We start from the raw sequence: 27556 nt of genomic DNA, 5'->3' as shown, positions 1-27556 counted from the left end.
TAAAATATGGTTTGGCCCAGCATTGTACGGTGCAGGGTTCTGGCGGTAATTATCTTTGTAAGCTAGTTCTCATCTGTGCATTCTCAGAAAGAACCAGCAAGCAGATGTGTAGAATATCTCATTACATCAAAGAAAAGAATGTCAGAAAATGAATTCCCCCATTCCCTATTCATTCACCTCAGTGATGCCAAGAGAATAGAAAAGTTAGATTTGTAGGAGTTTGGTACAGTAAACTCTCAGCCATCCAGAAATCCATGGGAGACAAGTTGTTGGAAGTAGGGGTGGTGGGCGCAGTAGTGCCAGTTGCATAAACACTACAGGAAGGATGTGGAGGTTTTGGAGAGGATGCAGAAGAGGTTTACCAGGATGCTGCCTGGAGTATGAGGTATAAGGAGAGATTGGACAAACTTTGGCTGCTTTCTCTGGAGCATCAGAGGCTGAGGGGAGACCTGATAGAAGTTTATAAAATTATGAGAGGCATAGATAGGGTAGACAGTCAGAATCTTTTTCCCAGAGTAGAAATGTCAAATACTAGAAGACATGCATTTAAGGTGAGAGGGGGAAAGTTTAAAGGAGATATTTGGGCAAGTTTTTTTTACACACAGCGTGGTGGGTGCCTGGAATGGGCTTCCAAGGGTGGAATATCAGAATCAGATCTATTATCACTGACATACAACGTGAAACTTGTTGTTTTGTGGCAGCAGTACAGTGCAAAGGTATAAAATTACCACAAATTACAAATATAAATCGTGCAAAAGAGAAAGGAGTAACAAGGTAGTGGTGGAAGCAGATACAATAGTGAGGTTTAAGAGGTTGTTAGACACATGAATAAGTAAGGAATGGAGGGATATGGATCATGCACAGGCAGAAGAGATTTAGTTTAGTTTGGCATCGTGTTCAGCACAGACAATGTGGGCTGAAGGGCCTGTTCCAGTGCTGTACTGTTCTAATTGCTCAAAGAGAGCTTCACAGTACATTACAGATTAGTGCTTCTATGCATAAACCTTTAAACAAATAGCCAAACTATATGTCATCTCTTTACCCTTTTCAGTTACAATATTTAATGCTGTATTTTCCATCAGTGCTGTTTAGCTTTACCGTTTTTACAGTATTGATGTAAAATACCGCAAAAGTAAATCAAATAAATGACTGTATTCACCATCACAGGAAGTGCCTTATCTTCAGATAGGTTGTTGTTGCTAATCAGACTACAACTGCTGTGATGATATGTATAAACATAAATAAACTAAAAATATCTTTTCACACTTACTTTAAATAAAATTGAAATAAAATTCACTGTTTGAGTTTATTTTCAGAAAGTCAACTTACTTTAAATAAAATTGAAATAAAATTCACTGTTTGAGCTTATTTTCAGAAAGTCAACTTACTTTAAATAAAATTGAAATAAAATTCACTGTTTGAGCTTATTTTCAGAAAGTCAAAATCATCTTATGTAGGCTGTGCATAGACCATTGCGTTTGGTCTAACCTGAACTAAGCTATCACTGAGCTGTGCTATAAACTGAAGGAGACAGTATGTGAACAAAATCGCATCGGAAACCAGTGTGCCAAATTCAAATTTATGTTTTTAAAACTTTTTTATGAAATTGCTTAATATTCTTGGAAACTTTTACCAGATGCATGAGAATTCTGGATACCTAAATACTGGCTAAATGAGAGTATACTCTAATAGGTCTTATCTCTCTCCTCCTTATTTTGGTTACAATAGATGGGGCCCCAGGAGAGTACAATTTTAATTTCCTTTTTAAAACACAATGGCAATAATCTCTTGTTATTTATTTCCGCAGGGTTCAACAGTATCGAGGGAAGCCAGTGGAAAAGAAAAGGTATGGTGATCTACATAATTGTCTCCTCAACTCCCTTGTGTAACACAACAGCATTGTTTCTATCTAAGAAAAGACAATTGGCATGTAGTCAGACGCAGAGTTCTTTTGGAAAATTTTATTCATCATTTAAACTATGAATGCACAATAGACACCACATCATTTTATTTATTGTAAATAAAAAACCTAATTTTTAGGAGGAGAAGTTTTTATTGTGCTTGGAAAAGCATGATTGTTCATGAACCCATTTTGGATTTATGTAATTGACAGGAATATAAGGTCAATCACAGAGATTTCGGGATTCTTCTCCTATTGGTCTTTCTAAGTCACAGCGTGGAATCAGGCCCTTCAGCCCATCGGGTCCATGCCAATCATCAAACAACCATTTACACTAATCCCATTTTATTCTCCCCACGTCCCCATCAACATTCTCTCTTCCCCCTGCCCCCCCCCCCCACCCATCAGGCAGAACATTCAAAAGCCTGAAAACACATAGCACGAGGCTCAAGGAAAGCTTCTATCTCCTGCTATAATACTCCTGACCTTGCAATCTACATCATTATGGCCTTGCATTTTATTGTCAGCCTGTACTGCAATTTATCTGTAACTGTAACATTTTATTCTGCATTCCGTTATTGTTTTCCCTTGTACTACCTCAATGCACTGATGTAATGAAATGATCTGTGTGGCTGGCAAGCAAAACAAAGTTTTTCACTGTACCTCAGTACATGTGACAATAATAAACCAATTTAGCAATTCCCCCGAGATTCTACCACTCACCTACACATTAGGGTAATTTATAATCTTTAATATATGGGAAGGAACCAGAGCACCCAGAGGAAACTTACACAGTTACAGGGAGAATGTGTGAGCTCCGCAAGGACAGCTCCTGAGATCAGGATGAAAGCAAGGGTGCTGGAGCTGTAAGGCAGCAGTAACTACTGGGCAGCCCTAACACTTCGGTGAGGCATAGCCAGTGGTGGAGGAGAGGGTTACTTTAATCCCTGTGCAATAATTAGTTTTATGATAATGGGATAGCTACAAAAACAACAAAATTGAACATAAGATTTTGCAATGCAGCACTCAAATACTGAGACTCAGAGCCGTTATATTGGAGCATGTTGGCTCTCTGATGTATTATCCTTGCTGTCTTGGGATGGTGCCCACAGGGAAGAACAAACGCTTTCACTGCTTCTGTGCACCTCCTGGAGATCAGACAAAGAAGCCCAGAGGAACGATCTTTGGCGCCAGTCGAATGTGGCTATGGTAGACCAGGGAGACCAGGCATTGAGGAAAGTAATAGATGGCTGTAGGTACAGAATGAGACCTCCCCAGATAATTGATGCAAGAACAAGATTTAACAGGACTTTGTAAGGCCAATTTTAAACCTATTCAAAATAACCCACCTTAATCCCTGTCCCTGGAGTGACTACGGCAATATATCTAGAGATGTGTGCATAGGTTTTCATAATGTTTAACCTCAAGTGAATTTCACAGCTATAAATGTAATTATGTAATTTGGCTGTGCTGTTTCTTCAAAGGCATCATTACATTAGAATACATGTTGTTCTAAACTGAATGTCATTTATTGATAATATAGCAGAAAACATGCATTAAAAAAAATGCTTGTTTCATTACGTTCCCTCTTCTACTTTGTGTCTACGAACTCCTCTGGCAAGGACAACATCATGCCTAGTTAATCTCATGAGGGAACATTCTGGAAGGCTGAGAAAACATTTTTGTTCTTCACTCTGATGTTATCCACATCGATCAGTTAAAGAAAGATGTGCTTTGGTGTAGTCCCTTTCACAATGTTTCAGGGTGTGAAAGCAGCCAGTGAAGTACTTTTGAAATGTAGCCATTTTTGTAACTTAGGAAGATCTGCTGCCGGTTTGTGCACAGCAAGTTCCCACAAGCAATAGTGTGATTAAAAGATTTGGATTAAGAGGTTAGGACATCAGAGCTACACTTTTGCTCTTCTTTGAAATACTTCCGTGGGATCTTGTGTCCATATGGAGCAAACAGGGCATCAGTTTAACACCTCAGCAATACAGTAGTCCCTTGATACAGCATTCCCTGTATTGCACTGGAGTTCTGCCCAGATTTGTTGAGCTTAAGTCTCTGGAGTAGTACTGGAACTGAGCCACAGCTCCCACCAGCCGGGGTCCATCATGTCTCGTGGTGTATTTGATCATTTCAATGCGACCAAGTAATCTATGGTTCCAGACATTCTGGTCTGGTCTGTTGTTTGGTTCAAAGGTGCTAGTTGCCACAGTGTAACCAGGCTTTGCTGGAACTCTGCAGGTGGTAGACTTTGTAATGGATTTTTTTTTTGCTCATTGTATCCTGATAATTTGTCATTTCTCAAATAATACTTTACATCATCGCATCTTGCACAATGAATAGCTTTTTATTTGAAGTGTGCTGACCATTGTTGTGTAGCCGCTCCGTCTCACAAACAGTCATGAGATGAATGGGCTGTCAGTCTGATTTCAGCTGGTATTGGTCGTACGTGCTCGATACATCAATCATCTGCTCCACACTGCAAGCTCATTGCAGTAATAGTGCTGCCCCAGAACATAAGTAAACACACTAATGGTGATTGTGTAATATACAGCATGTGTTATGCAGTGTAGTAGGTATTAGAGAGGGAGTCGCTCAGTGGTTTAGAACGTATTAACAGGCGATTGAAACTTCATGCTCTTTTTCCTAGCTTTGAGCTGGAATTAGGATTTGGAACTTGATGTGGAACATGTGATGTTGAGGCAAAGTACATAAGTGTATTAGATACCTAAGTATGTAAGTTGTGTAAGTAGCAAGGAATAGGAGGACATGGTGATGAGATGTGGAGGGGTTGGAAGATTCTACTGTTGGGCTTAAACATCAGTATTGACTAATTGGGGTGAATGTCAATATGTCCATGCAGTAAATTCAATATAATTAAGATAAGAAAAAAGATATTTGCATCTGTAGGTGACTTTTATGCCATTTTAGGGGATCCCAAAGCACTTTGCAATAAAATAATTCTATAGTGTAGTCATTGCTGTAATGTAAAATCCATGAAAGCCAGTTTTCACATAGCAAGCTCCCACGAACAGCAGCATGATAATGAACAGATAATCTGGTAAAGTGACATTGAGAAATCGTGGTGAGAACACCATGGATAACTCCTTGGCCTTTCTTCAGATTAGCGTTGTGAGATTGTTTATGGCTTTTGACTTCTCTCAGGTTTTGATTGTTAATATATGGCAACTGAGTGTAACTTGAAGTAACCCAGAAGGAAACCTGGATGAGCTTTAAATTTCACCTCACCCAGAATCAGTATTGTAGCATCCTTCCTGATGATCTGGCGTGCCAACTGGTGTCGCAACTGAAATGAATCTCGGAGTTTCTAATTTAAGGGGCAAATGCTAAATGGGTTAATGATCAAAATGTTACAAGTTACGTTTCTAGTTAGTAAATGATTAATGGACTATGCCCATTGACCATGTTCATTAACACTGTGATATCAATCCTGATATTTTGCATGATGTAGACTTAAAGTTTAATGTTTTGTGCATTGGTTAGTAAAGTAGCAAGAGATAAAACAGAATGTATGAATCCTTGATCATCATGAATGCTGCACCTCTTTGGTGATAGATGTTGAGTCAAGTTTTGCTGTAGTGTAGGCTATTTTGAACTCATGTTCTGAAGATGGTGTAACACCACTCACACACCACTGGCTAGGAACAATTTAGTGGACAACCCTACTGTAATGGATGCATATGGTACTGACACCTTGCTGTAACGGGTTACAGATGCAAAGTCATCGTTTAACCAGGGTAATACAGGGCTGTCGGTTCCCTTGACGCTATAGACAATCATAAGTCAGCAGCTTTGAGGAAAGAACATATGAGCTGTTAGACAAGGATACAGTCAATGAAACATTGTTCCCTCTGCTCCAAGTGCAGACAAGATCTCAGTTGTAAATGGTTGAATAAGCTTCCTGTTGAGTGGGGAAAATGATGTAATATAGAGCTTTTGTTTTGAGACCTATTTAAAAAAAAATGCAAAGGAACACAGCACAGTGATATTTCTGTTGAAACAAACTAATGATAGCCAAGGCCACCAGACTCCAGGACTAAAAATGCCGGAAAAGTTATGATGCATCTTGTGTTTTATTTCCCATAAACTTAAATCTGTGAAAGGATGAAATAAGTGTACATGATTTAAGTTTCCATTTGTAAATACAAAATTCTTCTAAACTCTGAGAGAAATTCTTTACTCAGACATTTGAGTGGTGTCTTTACGACTCACATTTGCAACATAGTGAAGAAGTTGCTCACACAAAAAAAAAATTCTGTTTCCTCAGCTTTCTGGGATTTTTTAGTTGATTGTCATTTATTCATAGCTGTAAATCTGTAATAATACTCTTAAGATATTTTGCTAAAGCCAACACCTTTTAATCGCACAGACAAACCAGTCGCTTTGGGGATTGTCTGAACTTGGGAGCTGGTGGCTGACTCTTGATGCCATATCAGCATGGTACATGGTATAGGGCACGTACCACCAGACTTAAGGACAGCTCCTACCCCACTGTGATAAGACTATTGAACAGTTCCCTTATACGATGAGATGGACTACGACCTCACGACCTACCTTATTGTGACCTTGCACCTTATTGCACTGCACTTCCTCTGTAGCTGTGAAACTTTACTCTACTGTTATTGTTTTTACCTGTACTACCTCAATGCACTCTGTACCAACTCAATGTAACTGCACTGTGTAATGAATTGACCTGTACAATCGGTATGCAAGACAAGTTTTTCACTGTACCTCGGTACAAGTGACAATAATAAACCAATACCAATATGTGAGGAACACATAAGGAAAGGAAAATAATCAGTACAGAAGATGTGTTTTGTCTCATAGGGACTGGGATTAAAGGGAGACTTGCCTTGTTCTCCGTGTGTTACAAGCAAGTTTTATTTTTAATAGATTGCACATTTGGATCAATCCATCGTATAACTTGCATTATGTGCATTCGATATCCTTTGTTTCAGGCCAAGGAGTTGCCAACGCTGAAAGACAACGACTTTCTAAATGAAGGCCAGAGAATTCAAATTGGAGATGAAAATAAAAAGATGTTTCTGGACAAACTCAAGCGTGATGTTGAGGTCAGCAATTGTTATTACAGTTTACTTCATCAAAAAGGATACAGCTGAAGTAGGCTGCATGAGAATGGCTTTGAATAGGAAGCATGCTTGGTCAGATGGTGACCCGAAACTTGACGGCATCTGTTTGCTGGCCAGAGGTCTGTGTAGAGTACTTAACTCCTGCTTGATGCTTTTGTGTTTGGATCTCGAGAATTTAACCCTTGCACCTTTCAATAATTTCCCAGCTCTTCCTATTTAATCATGCCTCTTCCATCCTTCAAAGGTTAACTTGTGTCTTACATCTCCTGCTAACCCACAGAGGAGCAGAGTGAATTAATCATGAGGTTGTAAAGCTGAGCTTGTAGGCTGAATCGTCTGATCTCTCCATGCACCCCACATATAAAATGTTCTCCTTTCAGAAATCACTCATATTGGGATATTGTTGAATGGGACTCCATTCCAATTCTCCCACCTCCATCTTCTGCATGTTACTAATATGTACAACAGGGACTGAAGGATGTGTGAAATGGAATCATCATAGCTGAACCTGGATGATAATTGATTGATAGTTGATGGGTTCTCAATCAGCTTGCAACATGTGTCCTGTTAGGGTGAATGCATACAGTCTTTTACCCAGGGTTGGGGAATCAAGAACTAGACAATAAGACATAGGAGCAGAATTAGGCCATTCGGCCCATCGAGTCTGCTCCGCCATTTGATCATGGCTGATTTATTTTTCCCTCTCAACCCCATTCTCCTGCCTTCTCCCCATAACCTTTGATGCCCTCACTAATCTAGAACCTGTCAACTTCCACTTTAAATATGCCCAATGACTTGGCCTCCACAGCCACATGTGGCAATGAATTCCACAGATTCACCACCCTCTGGCTAAAGAAATTCCTCCTCATCTCAGTTCTAACGGGATGTCATTCTATTCTGAGGCTGTGCCCTCTGGTCCCAGGCTCTCCCACCACTGGAAACATCCTCTCCACATCCACTCTGTCCAGGCCTTTCAATATTCAGTAGGTTTCAATGAGATGTCCCCCTCATCCTTCTGAACTCCAGTGAGTACAGGCCCAGAGCCATCAAACGCTCCTCATACGTTAACACTTTCGTTCCCAGGATCATTCTCGTAAACCTCCTCTGGACCCTCTCCAACACCAGCACATCCTTCCTTAGATATGGGGCCCAAAATTGTTCTCAATACTCCAAATGTGGTCTGACCAATGCCTTATAAAGCCTCAGCGTTACATCCTTGCTTTTATATTCTACTCCACTCGAAATAAATGCTAACATTGCATCTGCCTTCCTCCCTACCGACTCAACCTGCAAGTTAACCTTTAGGGAATCCTACACTAGGACTCCCAAGTCCCTTTGCATCTCCGATTTCTGAATTCGCTCCCCGATAGTCTATGCCTTTATTCCTTCTACCAAAGTGCGCCACAGTACATTTCCCAATGCTGTATTCCATCTGCCACTTCTTTGCCCATTCTCTCAACTTGTCCGAGTCCTTCTGCAGGCTCCCTGCTTCCTCAACACTACCTGCCCCTCCACCTATCTTTGTATCATCCTCAAACTTGGCCACAAAGCCATCAGTTCCATCATCCAGATCATTAACATATAACGTGAAAAGTAGCAGACCCAACACCGACCCCTGCGGAACACCACTAGTCACTGGCAGCCAACCAGAAAAGGCCCTCTTTATCCCACTCTTTGCCTTCTGCCAGTCAGCCAATCTAGAGGAGATAAGTTCAGGGTGAGAGGGGAGAGATTTAATAGGAACCTGAGGGGCAGCTTTTTCACCCAGAGGGTGGTCAGTATATAGAATGAGCTGTCAGAGGAAGTGGTTGAGGCAGGATTTAACAGCATTTAAAAGGTACTTGGACAGGTACATGGATAGGAACAGTTTAGAGGGATATGGGCCAAACTCGGGCAAATGGGACTAGCTTAGATGGACATCTTGGTCGGCATTGACCAGTTGGGCTGAAGGGCCCATTTCCTATGACGCAGGGTCTTGACTCGAAACATCAACTATCCCTTTGCTTCCACAGATGCTGCCTGACCCACTGAGTTCCTCCAGCAGCTTGTTTTTTGATTCTTTTTTATGATGTGATATGGAACAAAGGAGGGTGTCTGGTTTATATTGAACAGCTGGGATCTGATTGAGTGGGAGAATGGACTTGCAGGACTGAAGATTTCCTGTTACCATGTTACTGACTAGAAGCTCTAATTTGGCAGTCATATTATCTCATATTTTGGGAGGAATCATCCTCTCTGAGAAACTAATGGCTCTTTGATTTATATGGTTGAAGTTCATCATGGTGTTACTCAGCTCTGTAATTAACTTGAATGCATCTTGGATCTGGGGCTATTCATGAACCAATAGTTGCTTCTGTTTCATTCCATTAATGGTACCTCCTTACACAAGGGTCTAACCGTCTGATTAGAAGATTTGCCATGATTCATCAATGGTCAGCAGCATTTTAAGTCTTCCAAACATACACCTATTGAGCACCCAAGGAGTTTACTTTCCAGATGTAGCCAGGTGTGTGGAACCAGTTTTACACAGTTTGGTGCACTAAAGACTGATTCGCTTTTTAATGTAGAATAAGGTGTTAATGTTGGGAGCTCTTCAGAATATACATTCCAGGTGTGATGTTGAGATTTATGTTATTTGGTAAACTCCCAGGGATGACTGAAACACTCCACCTGGAACATATTGCTGTCCTGATGATGGTGGTTAGTTAAACCTCCGCTTTCCCTAATTTATTTTTTTAACAGTTTTTAGCACAGCTGAAGATCATGGATTACAGCCTGTTAGTTGGTATCCACGATATAGATCGTGCGGAGCAAGAGGAGGTAGAAGTAGAGGAGAAAGGTGAAGAAGAAGATTGTGAAAACGATGGAATGAGCCATCCTGTTGGCTCCTATGGAACTCCACCAGACAGTCCTGGAAACATGTTGAACTTCCCACGGATCTTTGGACCAGGAGAATTTGACCCAACCGTGGACGTGTATGCTATAAAGAGCCATGACAGTAAGTATACAAGTTTCCTTTTTTAAAGATATTTTGATTTTCAGTATTTTGTTGCAAGGTATTTCCATCTATTCCTATGTAAGACTATTGTTCGGGGCACTATCACCAGAAGGAGGCAGTGGTTCAGAAAGCCCAGGCAGACATCCATGGGTTGTTCCTACTTCTCTACTGTCAACTAAGTACTTTTGAAGTGTGGTCTCTTTTGTTTATAGGAAATGCACCATCCAGTTTCCTCCCACAAACGGCAATGTGATAGACCGGATAATCAAATTTCATGATGTTACTTGAGAGAGAAACATAGACTAGCATACCAGGGATAGCTCCCCTGCTTTGAACTAGTCCCATGGAATTTTTTACATCACCTCAGGGATCAGGTGAGACTTCATTTAACAGTGCCATGCTCCCTCAGTACTGCAGTGCTGTGTCTCGAATTTTTTAGCTCAAGTTTCTGGAATGGAGCCTGAACCCAAAGTCTTCAGCTTCAGAAGTAAGGATGCCACTGGGCTGTGGAGGGTGGTGCGTGAGCAGTGGTGTTATTAACATTCATTCCCTGCAGTGTAGAAGCACTTGAATTGCTTTCTCTGACACCAATTTCTTTGCTGGTTTATCTTAGAATCAGCGAAAATTCACAAGGAAAAAGGAGGCCCGTTCTGTTCCATGTTGAATTTGAAGTAATTAATATCACTTTGGCTCCACAAATGTGAGTCTTTAGTGGAGCTCAGTTTCTTACCGTGGTACACCCTAAACTCTAGAATACCCTCCCTAAACCTCTCTGTCTCTTTCTTCTTTTTTAAGACTCTTCCTTACAGATGCAGCAGCAGTTTACTTGCACTTCTTCCAGTTGGTTTAAATAAAGTGTAATGGTACAACTGAGTGGGGTGCTAACCACTTCAGAGAGAATTTAGAAGGCAACCACATGGGATGGTTGACTGCGGGTCAGACTGGGCAATGATGGCAGGGGTCCTCCCCTGAAGGACATGAGTGAACTTGATGGATTTTAAGAACAATCAGGTAGTTTTTTTTTCCCCTGGTTGTCTTCACTCAGACTTTCCAAATCACAGCTTATTAATGGAATTTAAATTCCACAGCTGAATTCATGGGATTTGAACTCGAGCCTCCACATTATTAATCCAGATCTGTGGATTACTGGTCTGGCTGTTTAACAGCTATGCCACAACTGTACGCCTTGCCACTGGCATCCAAATTGCAAAGTGAATTTTAAAAAAATTAAAAATTTAGTGCATTGCATTTGATTTGATCTCTGCCACATCGGTCGAATCGATTGGAGAAATGCTGAACTGAACACCTCTGTCCAGTCCACAAGGGGGACCCTGAACTCTCAGTCTCTTGGCACGTTGACCTCTCTGTCCCACTATGATCTCTCTGTGTTTGGCCTCCCACATTGCTTCAATGATGCCTTAAGTAAACAGCTCCTCATCTTCCACCTGGGCGCATTACTGCCCTCGGGTCCATACCTAATTAAGCAGTTTTGGGTAATCACTCCCTTTTATTTCTCTCTCTCCACAGATGTGTCTGTACATTTTGATTTGTTTCTTTTTTCTCTTCTGTTTCTAAATTAATCGTTGCCTTGACAGATTTGGTTTGCATCCTATCACAGACACTCTCTTTGTTCTTTCCACCCTCCCTGCCTCTACAACTTTAAAAGACAGTTGTTTCCTCACTTTTCCACTTCTGGCAAAGGGTCCTTGACCTGAAATAACTCTCTGTTTCTCTCCCCACGGATGCTGCCCGACCTGCTGAGTACCTCCAGCGATTTCCTGTTATGTTCCAAGTATTCAGATCCACAGATTTTTGCTCCACTTCCAATTTGAAGAAGGTCGCCTAATCTAATATCTCCCTTTGTGACTTGTTCCCAAATATTATTTGATTATGTTTCCATGAATAAGGCGCTAATTTAATACAGGTGAGATCTGATTAGAGTGAGGTGTTTCTGAAAGGGACCCCTTGTCCCAGTTCTGATCATGCAGAATTTTGCACTTTAGTGCTGCTGCAGTTTATCAGTATGTGGTAAAAGTGCTAATTGAAGGTTATTGCTTCTAGCTGTACATTGTTTTTATTGACTTGTGCATCAGTGTTACATTTGGCAAGCAAAGTGCATGGTCAGATCCAATGGAAAATGTTGTTTGTCTTGGTCTTTTCCTCCTGTAGCATCAGGAGCCACTGTGGCATGTCAGGTCAGAGGCACCGGCAAGGAAAGTTGTTTGATGTTCGGTGTTGGAACCTTTTGAACTGCTGTTAAAATGTCTCTTGTTTCAGACTCTGCCTTTGATGGGCAATTATGAGGCAGCAGAGAAGAGACATTTCAGAGACGCACGGGCAACAGGTTCCTTAAACTTCCGCTGCCATTATTCCAAAATGTCTCAAGCAAAATATGTCTAACCTTAATTAATGTCGTTGTCAGAATACAAATGTACAGTGGATTAATCAGCACATAAGAAACTAAAAGAATCTAATGTATCAGGTGTGAAGCTTGGGTTCCAGTTTGAGTTATGACTACTCGCTGAATTGCTTCAGAATAAGGTTTCCACCTGAAGCATTAACCTTTCACATACTCAAGCAGGCCAAGGTCAGTACCTTTCCTTTTATTCCAGCTTCAGGTTTTCTATTTTAAAAGTTTTTAATCGTTCAACCTTTTTCTCCTCTTGCATCCCATTTTGTGCATCCCAACTGCACACGAGCTGAATTTGAGATATTCCTGCCGAGTGCTGTCACAGTGCAGTGTTGAGGGAGAATTAACCTGGCCTGAACTTTAATTGGAAGCATCAACATCTCTCTGTGTGACTGCGAGCAACCTCCGAACTTCCACGTGAAGTCCTAAAGTTGAGGTCACCAGTTTGCCACTGTTTTTCTGAAGATGCACCAAGTCTGGACTCCACATGGAATCCAGCGTGGGGATGTGAAGTTGGGGCCACAGTGGGAAATCCCCCCAAATATCCTGGTCTGGGTTGGACAAGAGGTGAGAAATGCTTTGCCATTGATTTCAACAAAGGGAGATACCTACAGGTCCTACCCAGCTTACAAAAGCCCGACTTAAATACAGCCCGTACATACAAATGAGTGTTTGGTATTGGTATTGGTTTATTATTGTCACTTGTACCGAGGTCCAGTGAAAAGCTTGTCTTACAAACTGATCGTACAGGTCAATTCATTACACAGTGCAGTTACATTGAGTTAGTACAAAGTGCATTGATGCAGTACAGGTAAAAACAGTAACAGTCCAGCAGGATGGAGTTTCCGGTGGCTGCGGGGCTGCAGGCATTGTCTGCAATCTGGGATCTCAGTTCATGGCTGCATTTCTGACTCGTGAACTGTTTGGGTTACGAACATTTCTCAGGAACGGAACTCTGCTGTGACCTGGGGAGGACCTGCATGTGGAACTATGGTGCATTACCTATTTAAAAGCTGTTAGATCATGTTTAAGCATTTATAAGTAATTTAGGCTTTTTATTTTTTTTAATTTTAACATTTTGAATCCTTCCGAATAACTGCTTTGATGGTTCTGGGTAAGCCAGGGCTGTGGCTTTCCTGTCTAAGACATTTTTGTCCTTTTCGTGGGCAGAGTTTCTTTCGCTCTTCACCCCACTCCCCTGTGTTGATGGTTCTATGTCACAGAATGCCTTGTCCTGGCCTGGGGCAATGCCACTGAGCAGGTTCCTCGCCCATGTGGGAACTTTGTCCGGTGGTCAGTGGTGAACCCACTGCTAACCACAAGATTGGCCCCTTTCCGTTGTGTCCCATCTGCCTATTTTGATGATTGTGAAACGTCCCTTGAAATACAGTTGTAGGGTGTGGTAGCACAGACTAGTAAAGCTGAAATAAAAAGCTAGCATCTTGGCTAATAACTATGAAACAACTAGATTGTTGTTAAAGCGGTTTATAAAATTAGGAGGGGCATAAATGAGGTAGACAGTCAATGTCTTTTTCATAGGGTGGGGAGTCTACAACCAGAGAGCACAGACTTAAGATGAGGGGGAAGAAATTTAAAGGAGATATGAGGGGCAAGTTAGTGGTTATATGGAAGGATCTGCAGGAGAAGTGGTAGTGGCACATACCGTTACAGTGTTTAAGAGGCATTTGGACAGGTACTTGCATAGGAAAGGAGTAGAGGGATGCTGGCCTACTGTGGGCAAATGAGATTAGCATAGGTGGGCATTGCGGTTAGCATGGATGAGTTGGGCCGAAGGGCCTGCCTCTGTGCTGTACAACTCTATGACACTGAAGTCCCAGCTTGTTTACCCGTGCTCCTTAGAGAAGGAAAACTGCCCAGTCTGACCTGTACTTGCCCATCAACCCACAGCCATGTGTTGACTGGACTGCCCCCTGGGAAATTACAGATGGCCATTAATTGTTTGCCTTCCTGAATACTTGCTGCCCTTGTCCTTTCTGGCAACAATAGATCTGGAACTAAGAAAAAATTATGCATCGATAATTGTAACCATGAAACCACCAGATTGTCATTTAAATTCATGTCCTTCAGGGATCGAAACCTGCCAACCCCACCTGAACTGCCCTGCATAAGCGTCCAGATATATCGATATGTGGTTTGAATCTTAACCACATCGTCAGTTCAGAGGCAGGTAGGGATGGACAATAAATGCTGGCATTGCCAGTAATAGCTGAAGCCCATGAATGAAGTTAAACTAGAGATTGTCATCTGCACAAGTGCATGTGTGCACAAGTGCAATGAAAAACTTACTTGCAGCAGCATCACAGGCACAAAGCATCATATGAGCAGCATTCACAAGAAAAACATAAACAAATTATACACAGTTTTTACAAGAAAGAACACAATTAGGATGAAAAAAATGTCAATTTTAGTACAAAGTGATCAAAGTGGTCATAGTGTTGCTAAACTGTAGTGATTAGGGTTGTGCCGGTTGGTTCAAGAACCAAATGGTTGAAGGGAGGTAGCTGTTCTTGAACCTGGTGGTGTGGGGCTTCAGGCTTCTGTACCTCCTGCCCGATGGTAGCTGCGAGAAGATGGCATGGCCCGGATGGTGGGGATCTTTAATGATGGATGTTGCCTTCTTGAGGCAGTGCCTCCTGCAGATACCACTGATGGTGCGAGGGATGTGCCCATAATGTATTGGGCTGAGTCCACGGCTCTCTGTAGCTGCTTACATTCCTGTGCATTCGAATTGCCGTACCAGACCCTGATGCAACCAATCAGGATACTTTCAACAGTACATCTGTAGAAATGTGTCAAAGAGTTCAGTGACAAGCCGAACCTCCTAAGCCTCCTAAATATAAAATTAGAGATTGCTGATTTTAGAGAGGGGCTACTGACAAGTTACTACGGTGCTTTTTGTAGTTACTACACATCGTGGCTACAGTATGCCAATGGTAAATGCCTGCTCTGCAAAATCTGAGTACATGTGTTGTACAGTGATCAGAAAACGATTAAGGGTATAACAAGTGGAGTTGTGTGTCCTGTAGTCACAAACAGAGGTACCTTGCCTGTTGGAGATGAACTAAATTGCAAATTGTTAACAACTGGAAAAATAACATGATTGGTTAAAATTAAGTAAAATGGGTAATTTTTTACATCTGTAAGACAGATGATGTATTCTCACTTGAAAGGCTGAGGTTTAAATTATAAGGCAAGTTAGAAGAGAGTTCAGAGAACTCATGACTAAGCCTGTGTATGGTGAGAGTGACGTTTTTAATTTGCTGAATTTTCTCCCTAAAACAGGTTTAGACTGAAATATTTGTTTAATCTCTAATCATCATTACATGTTGATTTTCAGTTCAATTTAATTTTGAAGTTATGTAGAAATATATAATTGTAAACTTGTATAGAAATATTTTCCCTGGGCTTTAGCTCAAATGAGTAGCACAGTTGCCTTTAGAGAGAAGTTTGCAGGTTCAAGCCCCACTCCAGAGACTTAAGCACAAATTCTCGGATGGCACTGCAGATGCTGTATTGAAGGTGTGCTGCACAGTCCAAGGTGCCATCTTTGGATAAGATCACTTGCCCTATCGAGTCAATATAAAAGTTCTCAACCATATAGTTTGAAGAAGAGAAGTTATTCCCGAATACCTCTCCAATAATAATCACTTAATCAGGATCAAGAAAACAGATTATGAAAAATATTTTAAAACTGCGGATGCTGGAAATCTGAAATAAAAATAGGAAATGTTGGAAAAACTCAGCAGGTCAGGCAGCATCTGTGGAGAGAGAAACAGTTAATGTTTCAGGTCCGAGACCCTTCTTCAGAAGTTTTTGGATTTTCACAAAGACAAATTATTTGATTATTATCACATCCTCACATCTCAGCAAGGACCAACTTTCCAAAAGTACTTAATTGGCTGTAAAGCACTTTAAGACATCCTGGAGTTGTGAAAGGCAGTGTATAAATCCAAGTCATTCTTTTTTTTAAGATGTATATGCTTCAAAAATATCTACATGCTGAGGAAATGTCTCTTTGGTGTTAAACCTCGTTTATTTTTGTTATGTTTAATGAGTAAATATATTTAAAAAGTACAAGCATTATTTGATCATCCTTGCATTATGTAACTTTGACTTAGTTGGGAATTTGCTCCTCTCAGGACCAGGAGGTTTGACACAAACTTTCCCAGTATTTGACCTAAGTTGATACTCTCGTGCAGTACTGAAAAACCTTTTGTATTGTCAGCACTACCTTCCATTTGACAGATGTTAAGTATCCCATACTGCTACTCCAAGGAGGAGAGGCTATATTCCTCCTTTTATTTGGTATTTTCTGCATATATTTTGTTTCTCAATGCATCTTATTGCTGTTGATAGAACATTCCAAGTGCACAACAGTGACCTGCATAACAACAAATGTAATTCATTGTACGTGAAATTCTGGGAGACGTTTCACCAGTGTGGCCTAAGGTGTTACATACATTCAAATATTTCTCATTTCTAATCCAACTCTCGAACTTTAAGGTTGTACAGGACTGTAGTTTTGTAAAGATGCTGAATCCAACACAGAGGGAACAGCATTGTGGACTAGTACAAGCAGTCCCCAGGTTACAACAGGGTTCCATTCCTGAGAACTACTTGTAACTTGAAGTCGGAAATGAACAACATTGTGTGGGAGAGGATGGCAGGAACAGCAGTGATGGGAGAGCGAGCAGGCACAGGAAGAGCGGCCGCCAGCCGGCCTCACTGACTCAGTGAGTGAGCGAGTGAATCTGCTCGGCTCCACCCAGCTCCCGATTGTGACGGCTCATTCTCACGTACAGGTGTCCGTCAGGCGGGTGTTTGTAACCCAGGGAGAGCCTGTAATGGCTTTCGCTTTAATTCAGTGGAACCCATTACCAACTCTGCCTGATTGTCCACAAAATATTTAATCAGAACAGGAACATTTTGACATCAATCAACTAAACTACAATCAAGTGTTTTAATTGTTTCCAACCCACCCTACATCCCCTGCACTCTTTTGTCTGTTGGTTGTAATCGTACAAATAGTTTTTTGAGATAGTAGCACCTGGGAAAATTTACCATCCCTTATCTTTCAATATTCAGCTGGGAGACTGCCTGCAGTTTATTTTGTCATTACATAGTAAGGATAGGATTGTAATATGTGGTTATTAAGTTAGAGTACAGTATCAGGAATGTTTTTTTTATACATTAATTCTCACAAGCCAGGAGCTCGCAGACTTGGACCTCACATTTCCATCAATTTCATGCCTTACCGATGTACTTACTCATTAGGTAGTCACTATTGCCATGGTGATGACCGGAAACACTGTTGTGATTGACCGTTGTCACGGAAATTGCGATTAGCTAATTAGATGGTGCGCTTGAAGTACGATGCAGCACCCTGGCCTGTTCTGTTCCATCTCCCACTCACACTCACCGGGGTCTTAGTGAATCGTTGGATGTGCAGGAAGTATGCAAATGTAAGTTAGCGAAGTTACTGTGGCCACAGCCGAACAAAAATGAAACATGTGTTCTCTAGTGATTACATCATAACTGTGTTGTAATAGTCTTGTTCTCTAATGTCAGTAATACTGGCTAATTTTCCAGATGCTCCAAGGAAGGAGGTTTTCTTTATGGCAATAATTGACATTTTAACTCACTATGATGCAAAGAAGAAAGCTGCCCATGCTGCCAAAACAGTGAAACATGGGGTAAGTAGATCAGCTATGACCATTAAACTCAAACTTTGGGTGTGTGCAGTCCAAGGATGATTGATAACGCTATTTCCTCTGCCCCTGCCTTTGCACAAAGACACAAGAAACAACCTGCACTAATCCTTGTAACAGACAGCAGTTGTTCCCATAGAACCTGAGTTCAAATCCAGTTTTTGCGCATTACTGAGATATTGTCACATATTCAGTTCTGTTCACCACCACTATTGCTTTCTCTTGCATTTTCTCCTTATTTCAGTCTCTTAACGCCTGGATCATTCTTTTGCTCCTTATGTCAATCACTCCTTTGCTTGCTTTCATTGTTTGCCTCACTGATTGCTTTTTTCTCTCACTTTTGTTTCACTGTCTGGGTCTTTTTTCTCTCTCTCTCTCTCTCTCTCTCTCTCTCTCTCTCTCTCTCTCTCTCTCTCTCTCTCTTGTTCTCTCTTTCCCTCTCTCGCTCTTGCTTTCTCTCTCTCTCTCTCTCTCTCACTTTTTCTCTCTCACTCTCACTCTCTCTCTCTCTTTCTCCGTCTCCCTCGCTCTCTCTCTCTCTCTCTCTCTCTCTCTCTCTCTCTCTCTCTCTCTCTCTCTGTCTCTCTCTCTCCTCTTTCTCCGTCTCTCTCGCTCTCTCTCTCTCCGTCTCTCTCTCTCTCTTTCCCTCTCTCTCGCTCTTGCTTTCTCTCTCTCACTTTTTCTCTCTCACTCTCACTCTCTCTCTCTCCGTCTCTCTCTCTCTTTCCCTCTCTCTCGCTCTTGCTTTCTCTCTCTCTCTCTCCGTCTCTCTCTCTCTTTCCCTCTCTCTCGCTCTTGCTTTCTCTCTCTCTCTCTCTCTCTCTCTCTCTCTCTCTCACTTTTTCTCTCTCACTCTCTCTCTCTCCCTCTCCGTTTCTCTCTCGCTCTCTCTCTCTCTCTCTCTCTCTCTCTCTCCATCTTTCTCGCTCTCTCTCTCACACCATCAATGTCCCTGCTCTTGGATTCCTTCCCTCAAATACCCTTTCCAATGTGTCAATCCTTCCATAGATTGAAGTAGCAATACTCCATAGAACAGCACAGCACAGAAACAGGCCCTTCAGCCCACGGTTGTGCTGAATTAATAAGATTAGTTATTAAATGCCTAACTAAACTAATCCCTCTGTCTACACAAATGCCCATATCCCTCTATTCTCTGCACATTCATGCACTGATCTAAGAGCATCTTAAATGCCTCTGTCGTATCTGCCTCCACCACCACCCCTGGCAGCACATTCCAGGCACCCACCACCCTCTGTGTCAAACAAAAACTTGCCCTGCTCATCTCCTTTGAACTTACCTCCTCTCAACTTAAATGCATGCCCCTTAGTATTAGACGTTTCGAGGCTGGGGAAAAAGATACCAGCTGTCTACTCTATCCCTGTCTCTTATAATCTTTTAAACCTCTGTCAGGTCTCCCCTCAGCCTCCGCCTCTCCAGAGAAAACAACCCACGTTTGTCCAACCTCTGCTCTCATGAGCCCTCACATTCACATCCATCAGGTGTATTACATTCAATTCTGGTCGCCCCACTATAGGAAGAATGTGGAGGCTTTGGAGAGGGTGCAGAAGAGGTTTACCAGGATGCTGCCTGGATTAGAGGGTACGTGCCTGTTTTAAAGGATTAATGGATCACGTGCAGGCAGAAGGGATTAGGTGTCATTATCTTAATTAGCTCGGCATGACATCACGGGCCAAAGGACCTATTCCTGTGCTGTACTGTTCTATGTTTTAAGTGCCATGAAATTGTCAGGAACAGGTCCAGAAAAATAATCAAAATAATTATGAAATTCTGGCCTTTTTGTCTGGACCATTAGAGGTTTGTATTTACACTGCGACCACACAAAGCCCTGGTTAGATCACATCTGGACTCCTATGTGCAGTTCTAAGCACCACATCTTAAGCAAGATGGAACACAGCAAAGATTTATCAGCATGATGTTAAATTACGTGGAGGAATTGCACAAACTAAGGATGTATTCCTTAAAATAATTCATAACAAATAGGGGGTGAATTGATCAGGGATTTCAGGATATTATGGGAAATCGCTAAGGATGAAAGGAAACCATGTTCACTGGGTGGTTGGGAACAGTGTAAAAACTTGACTCAGGCCATTTGATAAGATATCTTTATTAGTCACATGTACATCGAAACACACAGTGAAATGCATCTTTTGCGTAGAGTGTTCTGGGGGCAGCCCGCAAGTGTCGCCACGCTTCCAGCGCCAGCATAGCACGCCCACAACTTCCTAACCCGTACGTCCTTGGAATATGGGAGGAAACCGGAGCACCCGGAGGAAACCCACACAGACACACAGGGAGGACGTACAAACTCCTTACAGGCAGCGGCCGGAATTGAACGGGTCACTGATGCTGTAATAGCATTACGCTAACCGCGACACTACCGTGCCTGCCCGGTACACTCAGTAGTGAAGTTGCAAAACACTTGCACACAGAGCGTGACGGAAGTTTGGATCACTCCGAAAATTCCTGTTGACTCATTTATTAACTTAAAATTGAGATTGTTAATTCCTTTATTACCCAAAGGCGCAGGGCTAAAGCTTGTAAGGTGGAGATGGGTCATATCAACTGTGGGATAACTGGATAGCAGAATAGGCTCAGAACTAAGTCCCCTTGGTGGAAGAAGACTGCTGGACCCATTGAGTCCTTGATGGCTCTCAGATCAAACCCTTTTCCCCCCATTCTTTGAAACCTTTTCTTTCCTGCATGCCCTTTAATTCCACCCAGATTCCCCTGAGGCAATTTCCAGCAGCTAACTAACCTACCAATCAGCACTGTTGGGCGGTGGGAGGAAACCAGAGCATCCAGTAGAAACCCTTGTGGTCACAGGGAGAATGTGACAGCCTCCGAGTTCCAGGACCGACCCTGGGTCACTGGAACTGCAAGGTTTTGATCAGCATTGTTCCCTCACTGTGTTTCTCTGCTGTCTCCGTCATTCTTTGTCTCACACTCATTGTTTTATTACCTGTCAGTGGTCCAGCTCTGTTTTATTCCTTCCTGTTCTCTCTCTCTGTAAGTTATGGAGCTAGTGAGCATGACCATTTCAACTTGAGTTCCCAGTGGATTCTGACTCAGCCTGGTTGCAACTTAGTCGAGGCATTCAGGGGCAAGTCATTGACCTATGTGAGTGGAGTAATGAGCTAGTATTCTGTTGATCCAGTGTCTCAGCCTGATCCTGTGGAATTCGATGTATTGCAGTGATTTTTACCCTTCTGTGTTTGATTCTGACGGTGGGTCCAAACTGGAGGAGTGTCCTTTCTGATTGTTTACTCTTGCACAGAGCAGACAAGAAAAAAAAAATTGCAACCGCCAGATATCTGAAATGAACTCAAATACTGGAGATGCACTAGAGGAACAAAGGAATGCTGGAGTCTAGATGATAAAACAGCAAGATGCTGGAGGAACTCAGCAGGCCAGGCAGCATCCGTGGAGAAAAGCAGGCGGTCAACGTTTCAGGTCAGGACCCTTCTTCAGGACTGAAGATAGGAAAAGGTAGGAAAAGGGGAAGCCCAATATAAAGAGTGGATTAGCAGAGCAGTGATAGGTGGACAAAAGAGGGGAGGCGGGGTGGGCACAAGGTGGTGATAGGTAGATGCAGGTAAGAGATAGTGATAGGCAGGTGCAGGGGAGGAGGGGAGAGTAGATCCACCAGGGGGATGGGTCAAAGGTATGGCAGCAGGTGCCCCATGAGGGAGAGGAGGAAACAAAGAGGCGAGGAGAAAAAAGAGAGAGAGGCTAGGAAAGGGAAGAAAAGAAGAGGCATGGTGGTGGGGGAGTGTTTTGGTTTATTTAAAGTGGGAGAATTCGGTGTTCATCCCCTTAAGCTGTAAGGTCCCAAGACGGAAAATGAGGTGCTGTTCCTCCAGTTTGCATTTGGACTGTGGAGGAGGCTGAGGACTGATATATCAGTGATGGAGTGGGAGGGGGAGTTGGAAGTGACTGGCAACAGGGAGATGCAGATCGTGGTTACGGACAGAGCGCAGGTGTTCTACGAAACGGTCACCTAGTCTGCGTTTGATCTCACCAATGTAGAGAAGGCCACACTTGGAGCACCAAATGCAGTAGATGATATTAAGGGAGGTGCAGGTGAATCTCCGTCTCACCTGAAAGGACTGTTTGGGTCCCTGGATGGAGGTGATGGAGGTGGTGTAGGGGCCGATGTTACACCTATGGCGGGGGCAGTGGAAAGTCCCCAGGGTGGGAGTGGGATGGGTGGGGAGGGAGGAGTGAACTAGGGAGTCGCAGAGAGAGCAGTCCCTGCGAAAAGCAGAAAGGGGTGGGGAGGGGAAGATGTGCTTGGTGGTGGGGTCCCATTGGAGATGGCGGAAGTGGCGGAGAATGATGTGTTGGATACGTAGGCTGGTAGGATGAAATGTGAGGATAAGGGGGACCCTATCCCTATTGGGTCTGGGAGGGGTGGGGGTGAGAGCAGAGGTGCGGGAAATGGCAGAGATGCGGGTACGAGCTCTCTCAACCACAGTGGGGAGGGAAGCCACAGTTAGTAAAGAAGTTGGACATCTCGGATGTCCTGAAGTGGAAAGCCTCATCATGGGAGCAGATATGGCAGAAGCAGAGAAATTGAAGAAAGGGATAGTGTCCTCGCAAGAGACAGGATGAGAGGAGCTGTAATCAAGGTAGCTGTGGGCATTAGTGGGTTTATAGAAGGTGTCAGTGGATAAAGAATCTCCTGAGATGGAGATGGAGAGATCGAGAAAGGAGAGAGATGTATCAGAGATGTCCAAGTGAATTGGAGAGCTGGGTGAAAATTAGTGGCGATATTTATGAAACTGTCAAGTTCCGCACGGGTGCGCGAGGTGGCACCAATGCAGTCATTGATATAGTGGAGAAAGAGTAGAGGAGTGGGGCCAGAGTAGGCTTGGAATGGAGACTGTTCAACGTAGCCAACCCCAGGAGACGTCCAAATGCAAACTGGAGGAGCAACCCCTCATTTTCTGTCTTGGGACCTTACAGCCTAACGACATGAACATCAACTTCTCACACTTTAAGTAAATCAAACCAGCCCCCCACCACCCCCCCCCCCCCAACCACCACCTTGCCTCTTCTTCCCTTTCCTAGCCTCTCTCTCTCTCTTCTCCTTGCCTTTTTTTTACTCCCCTCCCCCCCAGGGGGCGCCTGCCTCCTTACCTTTGACCCATCCCCTGGTGGATCTGCTCTCCCCTCCTCCCCCGCACCTGCCTATCACTATCTCTTACCTGCATCTACCTATCACCTCCCTGTGCCCACCCCGCCTCCCCTCTTTTGTCCACCTATCACTGCTCTGCTTTTCCCTCCTATATACTGGGCTTCCCCTTTTCCTATCTTCAGTCCTGAAGAAGGGTCCTGACCCGAAACGTTGACCGCCTGCTTTTCTCCACGGGTGCTGCCTGGCCTGCTGAGTTCCTCCAGCATCTTGTTGTTTTACTGGAGGTGTACAACAGGTTCAAGTGCCTCTGCATCAGAGAAAACCTTAGTATCAGTTCATTGTGGAGTTTTCCTCTGGCCCTTCCCCTGCCTTCAAAACACCTTTCTTTCTCTGTCAGGTGCTGAGAGATCCGTAAGTTTTGAGCATTTTCTATATTTTAAAAAAATGATTCAGGTCCTCAGTACAATAGTTTTTGGACATTGTAACAATGCAAAATGCCTTAGTCCAGGGATATAAGCTGTGGAAAATTCTTAGATTTTTCTTTTCAAATAGTTAAAAACTGATGGGTTTCTGCATGTCTATGCTTGATCTTAACCAGTACAGTCAGGTTATCAACAAAGGAACCTGTCACTGTCCTCGGACCTAGGTGCACTCCGATTTCTCTCTGTGGCTTCAGCACAAAAGAAGCCCCATTAGATATGGGCAGTAATAAAATAAGTGTGTCCTACTTGCATTGTCTTCATTTATGTTAATATGTACAAAGCTTTCACTGCTTATTAACACTACTTTCAATATGAGTTTGTAATACATTGGCAGCAAAGTTTATAATTAATGTTTTTCTTTTAACATCTGACCTCTTGCTCTGCCACCAGACTCATTTATTGAGTCCAGGGGTGTTCCGTAACGAGCTGAGCTGAACGACCTGACGCATTATCGTAGCCAGCCTCTCAGCTTTACACCAGTCATAGCTGATCTCCATACATAGTGTGCCCCCATTCATTTCAATGGGGTTGTCAACCTCAATTTAAAAAATCTCAATTTAAAAGAGTGGTCTTTGCATTTTTAACAAATGAATTAAACCATTAATATTAATCAAAATGTCAATGTTTAAAATTTAACCATTTTTAATATGATTGTTTTAAACTGTTTCTAAGTGTCTCTGATCATGGATATTTGAAAAGGCCTTTGGCATCAGGAGCTGTCAGAAGACCATCGTGTGGTCCATGGACGGGGTCTCGGCTTGTGCCCCCAAGGCCAAATAGTACCCCATTGCCCACTCTGTCTCCCGGAGCGGACATGTGGGGGATTCTCAAGTGGGAGATGCACAGCCGCAGGACTGGTATGGGGGAGCAACCAGAAGGCAGGGATCAAATCCAGCGAGACCATCCTACTATTGTGTGCATTCATTTTAACTTACTGTGTTAAAATATAAAGAGAATGGTGAGGGGGAGTCTAATCTAGTGTACACCTTGAAAAGTAGCAGGTGTCTGGAATTGGGAGCAGCAAACAATCTGCTGGAAATACTCAGCGGGTCAAGCAGCATCTGTGGGAGGACTGACGGAAGGTTTTGACTCGATACGTCGACAATTCCTTTCCTCCCACAGATGCTGCTCAACCCGCTGTGTTCTTCCAGCAGATTGTTTGCTGCTCCAGATTCCAGCATCTGCCGTCTCTTGTGTCTCCAATCATGAAGACATACAGGACAGAAGCAGGCCCTTTGGCCCACCATGTCCATGTCAACCATAGAGTACCTATCTATATATCCCAACCCTTGGCGATTAGAGTGCTCAAGTAGGTAGTCTCACAATGGTTAAGAAGTATCTGCCTCCACCACTCTCCAGGGGGGCGGGGGAAATATTCTTCCCCAGATGTGCTCTAAACCCCTTACCCTAATCCACTAATTGTCAACAGCTCTGCTATGTTACCTCAAGGGAGTAAACCATTGTTTATGGGTCTGGAGGAGATGGTCGTTATTGGGGAGAGAAATGCTTTTGTGTTATAACAGGGTGAATAAATAATCCGGTCTCATTAATTTCTTTGTTAGCGTTAATTGAACAAGAAGGTAACCATTTTAATGTTCTACTTCTGTTCTTGAAGGATTAATGGTTTCTGAGCACGGGTCTCCATTATAATAATGCGTTGTTTGCTTGTGCATTGCAGGCTGGTGCCGAGATCTCAACAGTTAACCCCGAACAGTACTCGAAGCGTTTCTTAGAATTTATGTCCAACATCATCACATAGTGCCATGCAGCACACACAACACGCACAACGAAAGACTACTGCTGAGTAGCAAATGCAGCAACATGGGGACGAAAGCCGAGGACACTGTAGTGGTGCGTGCAGTATTTAATGTGCAGAGACTAATCTCAAAGTTGCATCCTTTGGAAACAAAAGAAAAACAAAAAAAAAACACACACACACTTAATGGCAAAGATGCTTTGCCTCAAATTTTGCATTACTCTTGAAGTTTTCCCTGTCATGCATTCTGAGTGTGTCTTTACTGGCATTAGCTTCAGTGGCACGCCATAAGCCACGATGAGATGTTCTGCATGTTCTTAAAACTGAATGGTGGGCACTCGCACACAGTGAAGGACAACAGGGCACTTTGACCATGGCAAGAATCACTTTTTTTTTGAAGAACAGTTCAGATATTGTTCTGACAGAACAAAGGCACGGTGTATAGTTTGTGTGTAACTTTGTGTAGCTGTGCTCATCCCATCCCTGGTTCTGCCGCTGTTAACCTGTGCCATGCTGTTTCTCAAACATTTTTAAGTTGCCATGTTGTCTAATTGCAGGAAAGAAAATAAGACTTTTTAGCAACTATCAATAAACCAACGCAACTATATAAATAAAACCATTGTTTGTTTGGGGATGGGGAGGGCTGGCATGGGAGGAAGGGAAGGGGAATGTTTACTAAAAAGCAGTGTAACATGTACAATAGGATGCTGCATATCCTGGTTACCCTCGATCATATCCAGTTATGGAATCTGTGGCTGTCCCAGAGATCAGATGTGATCCGGGTAAATTGACTGGATCTGCAACATCCCAAATGTATTCTAAACGTTTACTTATTTTTTGTTACTTGGCAAGAGGGCTGGTGTTTACTTTGATGTGGACTACTTGGCTTTTCAAGAGAGTACCGTCTGTAATTGTGCTTTAAGCTATTTTTTTTTGTGGACAATGTGTCATTCTGTCTTCTAGGTCAATAGACATGAGTTAAAGGGTGATTTTTTTAAATAGCTAACTCCTTTGTAAGGAACTTTAAAAAAAAACTCGAGATTCTTTTGACAAAGTATAGAGTTAGCTGTTGAATCTGACGTTACAAAGAGGTAACTATGATAATAATGTTGTTTGGTAGTATTTTGTAAAAAAAACTACCTAATTGATTGGTGATTGAATCCTTAAGGAATCAGAAATATTACAAAAGATACTGCAGCTGTTTTAGCAAAGAAAAAAAATTCTGGATGTGTGCAAATAAAATACACTGACAGCAGGCATCAAATTTGAACCACTTACGTGTAGTTTGCAGAAATCATAGAAGGAATTGATTGGCACTTTAACCTTTAACAGAATTTTGCGTATGCTGTTAATTACGTGTAGCATAACAGATATTAATGGAGGAGGTGTGCTTGTTCTGCATTTGGTCGTGACTGATTGACCATTGATATGTATATGTCTAAAGCCAATGAAGAATCTACACGTTAATGTTTGCGCCCATCTTAATGTTTGAACTGTCACTAACCCATTACTTTATATGGACTTTTTAATACAAAACTTTCTTTACTAAAAGGATGGTGGCCATTTTACTAAATGATCAGACAATTTTATAATTGGAGACAGTAGACACAGGGTGTTGGATGAGTGAATATTACAGGAAAAAAGTAGTAATGCGCCTTCTGACACCCTAACTGTGTGCTGGAAAAAAAAATGTACAATTCTTGCACTGTGTATGTTGTAATAGAGATTCTAGTGCAGTTGTAGCTAGCTCGAAATAATTGTAAAGGATGATAAAAGGAACATTAAAACTACTGCCTAAATTCAGTTGCATCAAGATAAGTGCACATCTGAACCAAGCTTTGAATTTCAGTGTACCAAATGCTTTCTTGTTCCACTTCTGTTATACAGTGCTTCAGATGAAAGCATAACCCCTCAGTGTATAATCTTGACTCACACGCAAATTGATTTTGGTTGTACAGCAGCCCGGTTGCTTCTGAGCTCAGCCCATTGCTGGCCGGCCATGTCAC

The 27556-nt window shown here is 42.6% G+C and overlaps 1 protein-coding gene across 4 annotated transcripts in view; it reads left to right on the top strand.

The window, feature by feature from the left end:
• The window catches only part of LOC127583083 (phosphatidylinositol 5-phosphate 4-kinase type-2 beta), a 113199-nt gene extending 85850 nt beyond the window's left edge, over window positions 1–27349 (top strand). For 2 of the 4 annotated variants that reach the window (XM_052038831.1, XM_052038829.1), the window contains 5 exons: window positions 1808–1846; window positions 6886–6999; window positions 9760–10015; window positions 18036–18139; window positions 25473–27349. In XM_052038831.1, coding sequence (XP_051894791.1) covers window positions 1808–1846; window positions 6886–6999; window positions 9760–10015; window positions 18036–18139; window positions 25473–25553 — 594 coding nt within the window. In that variant the 3' untranslated portion in view covers window positions 25554–27349. Of the gene's footprint in view, window positions 1–1807; window positions 1847–6885; window positions 7000–9759; window positions 10016–18014; window positions 18140–25472 lie in introns of all 4 variants that reach the window. The other 2 variants (XM_052038830.1, XM_052038828.1) reach the window with 1 other exon arrangement.
• Window positions 27350–27556: the final 207 nt, after the last annotated feature.

Source organism: Pristis pectinata, chromosome 25 (genome assembly GCF_009764475.1).
Source record: "Pristis pectinata isolate sPriPec2 chromosome 25, sPriPec2.1.pri, whole genome shotgun sequence".
Taxonomy (NCBI): Eukaryota; Metazoa; Chordata; class Chondrichthyes; order Rhinopristiformes; family Pristidae; genus Pristis; species Pristis pectinata.
The sequence above is the reverse complement of the archived record's forward strand: the minus strand, read 5'-3'. Positions and strand labels throughout refer to the sequence as shown.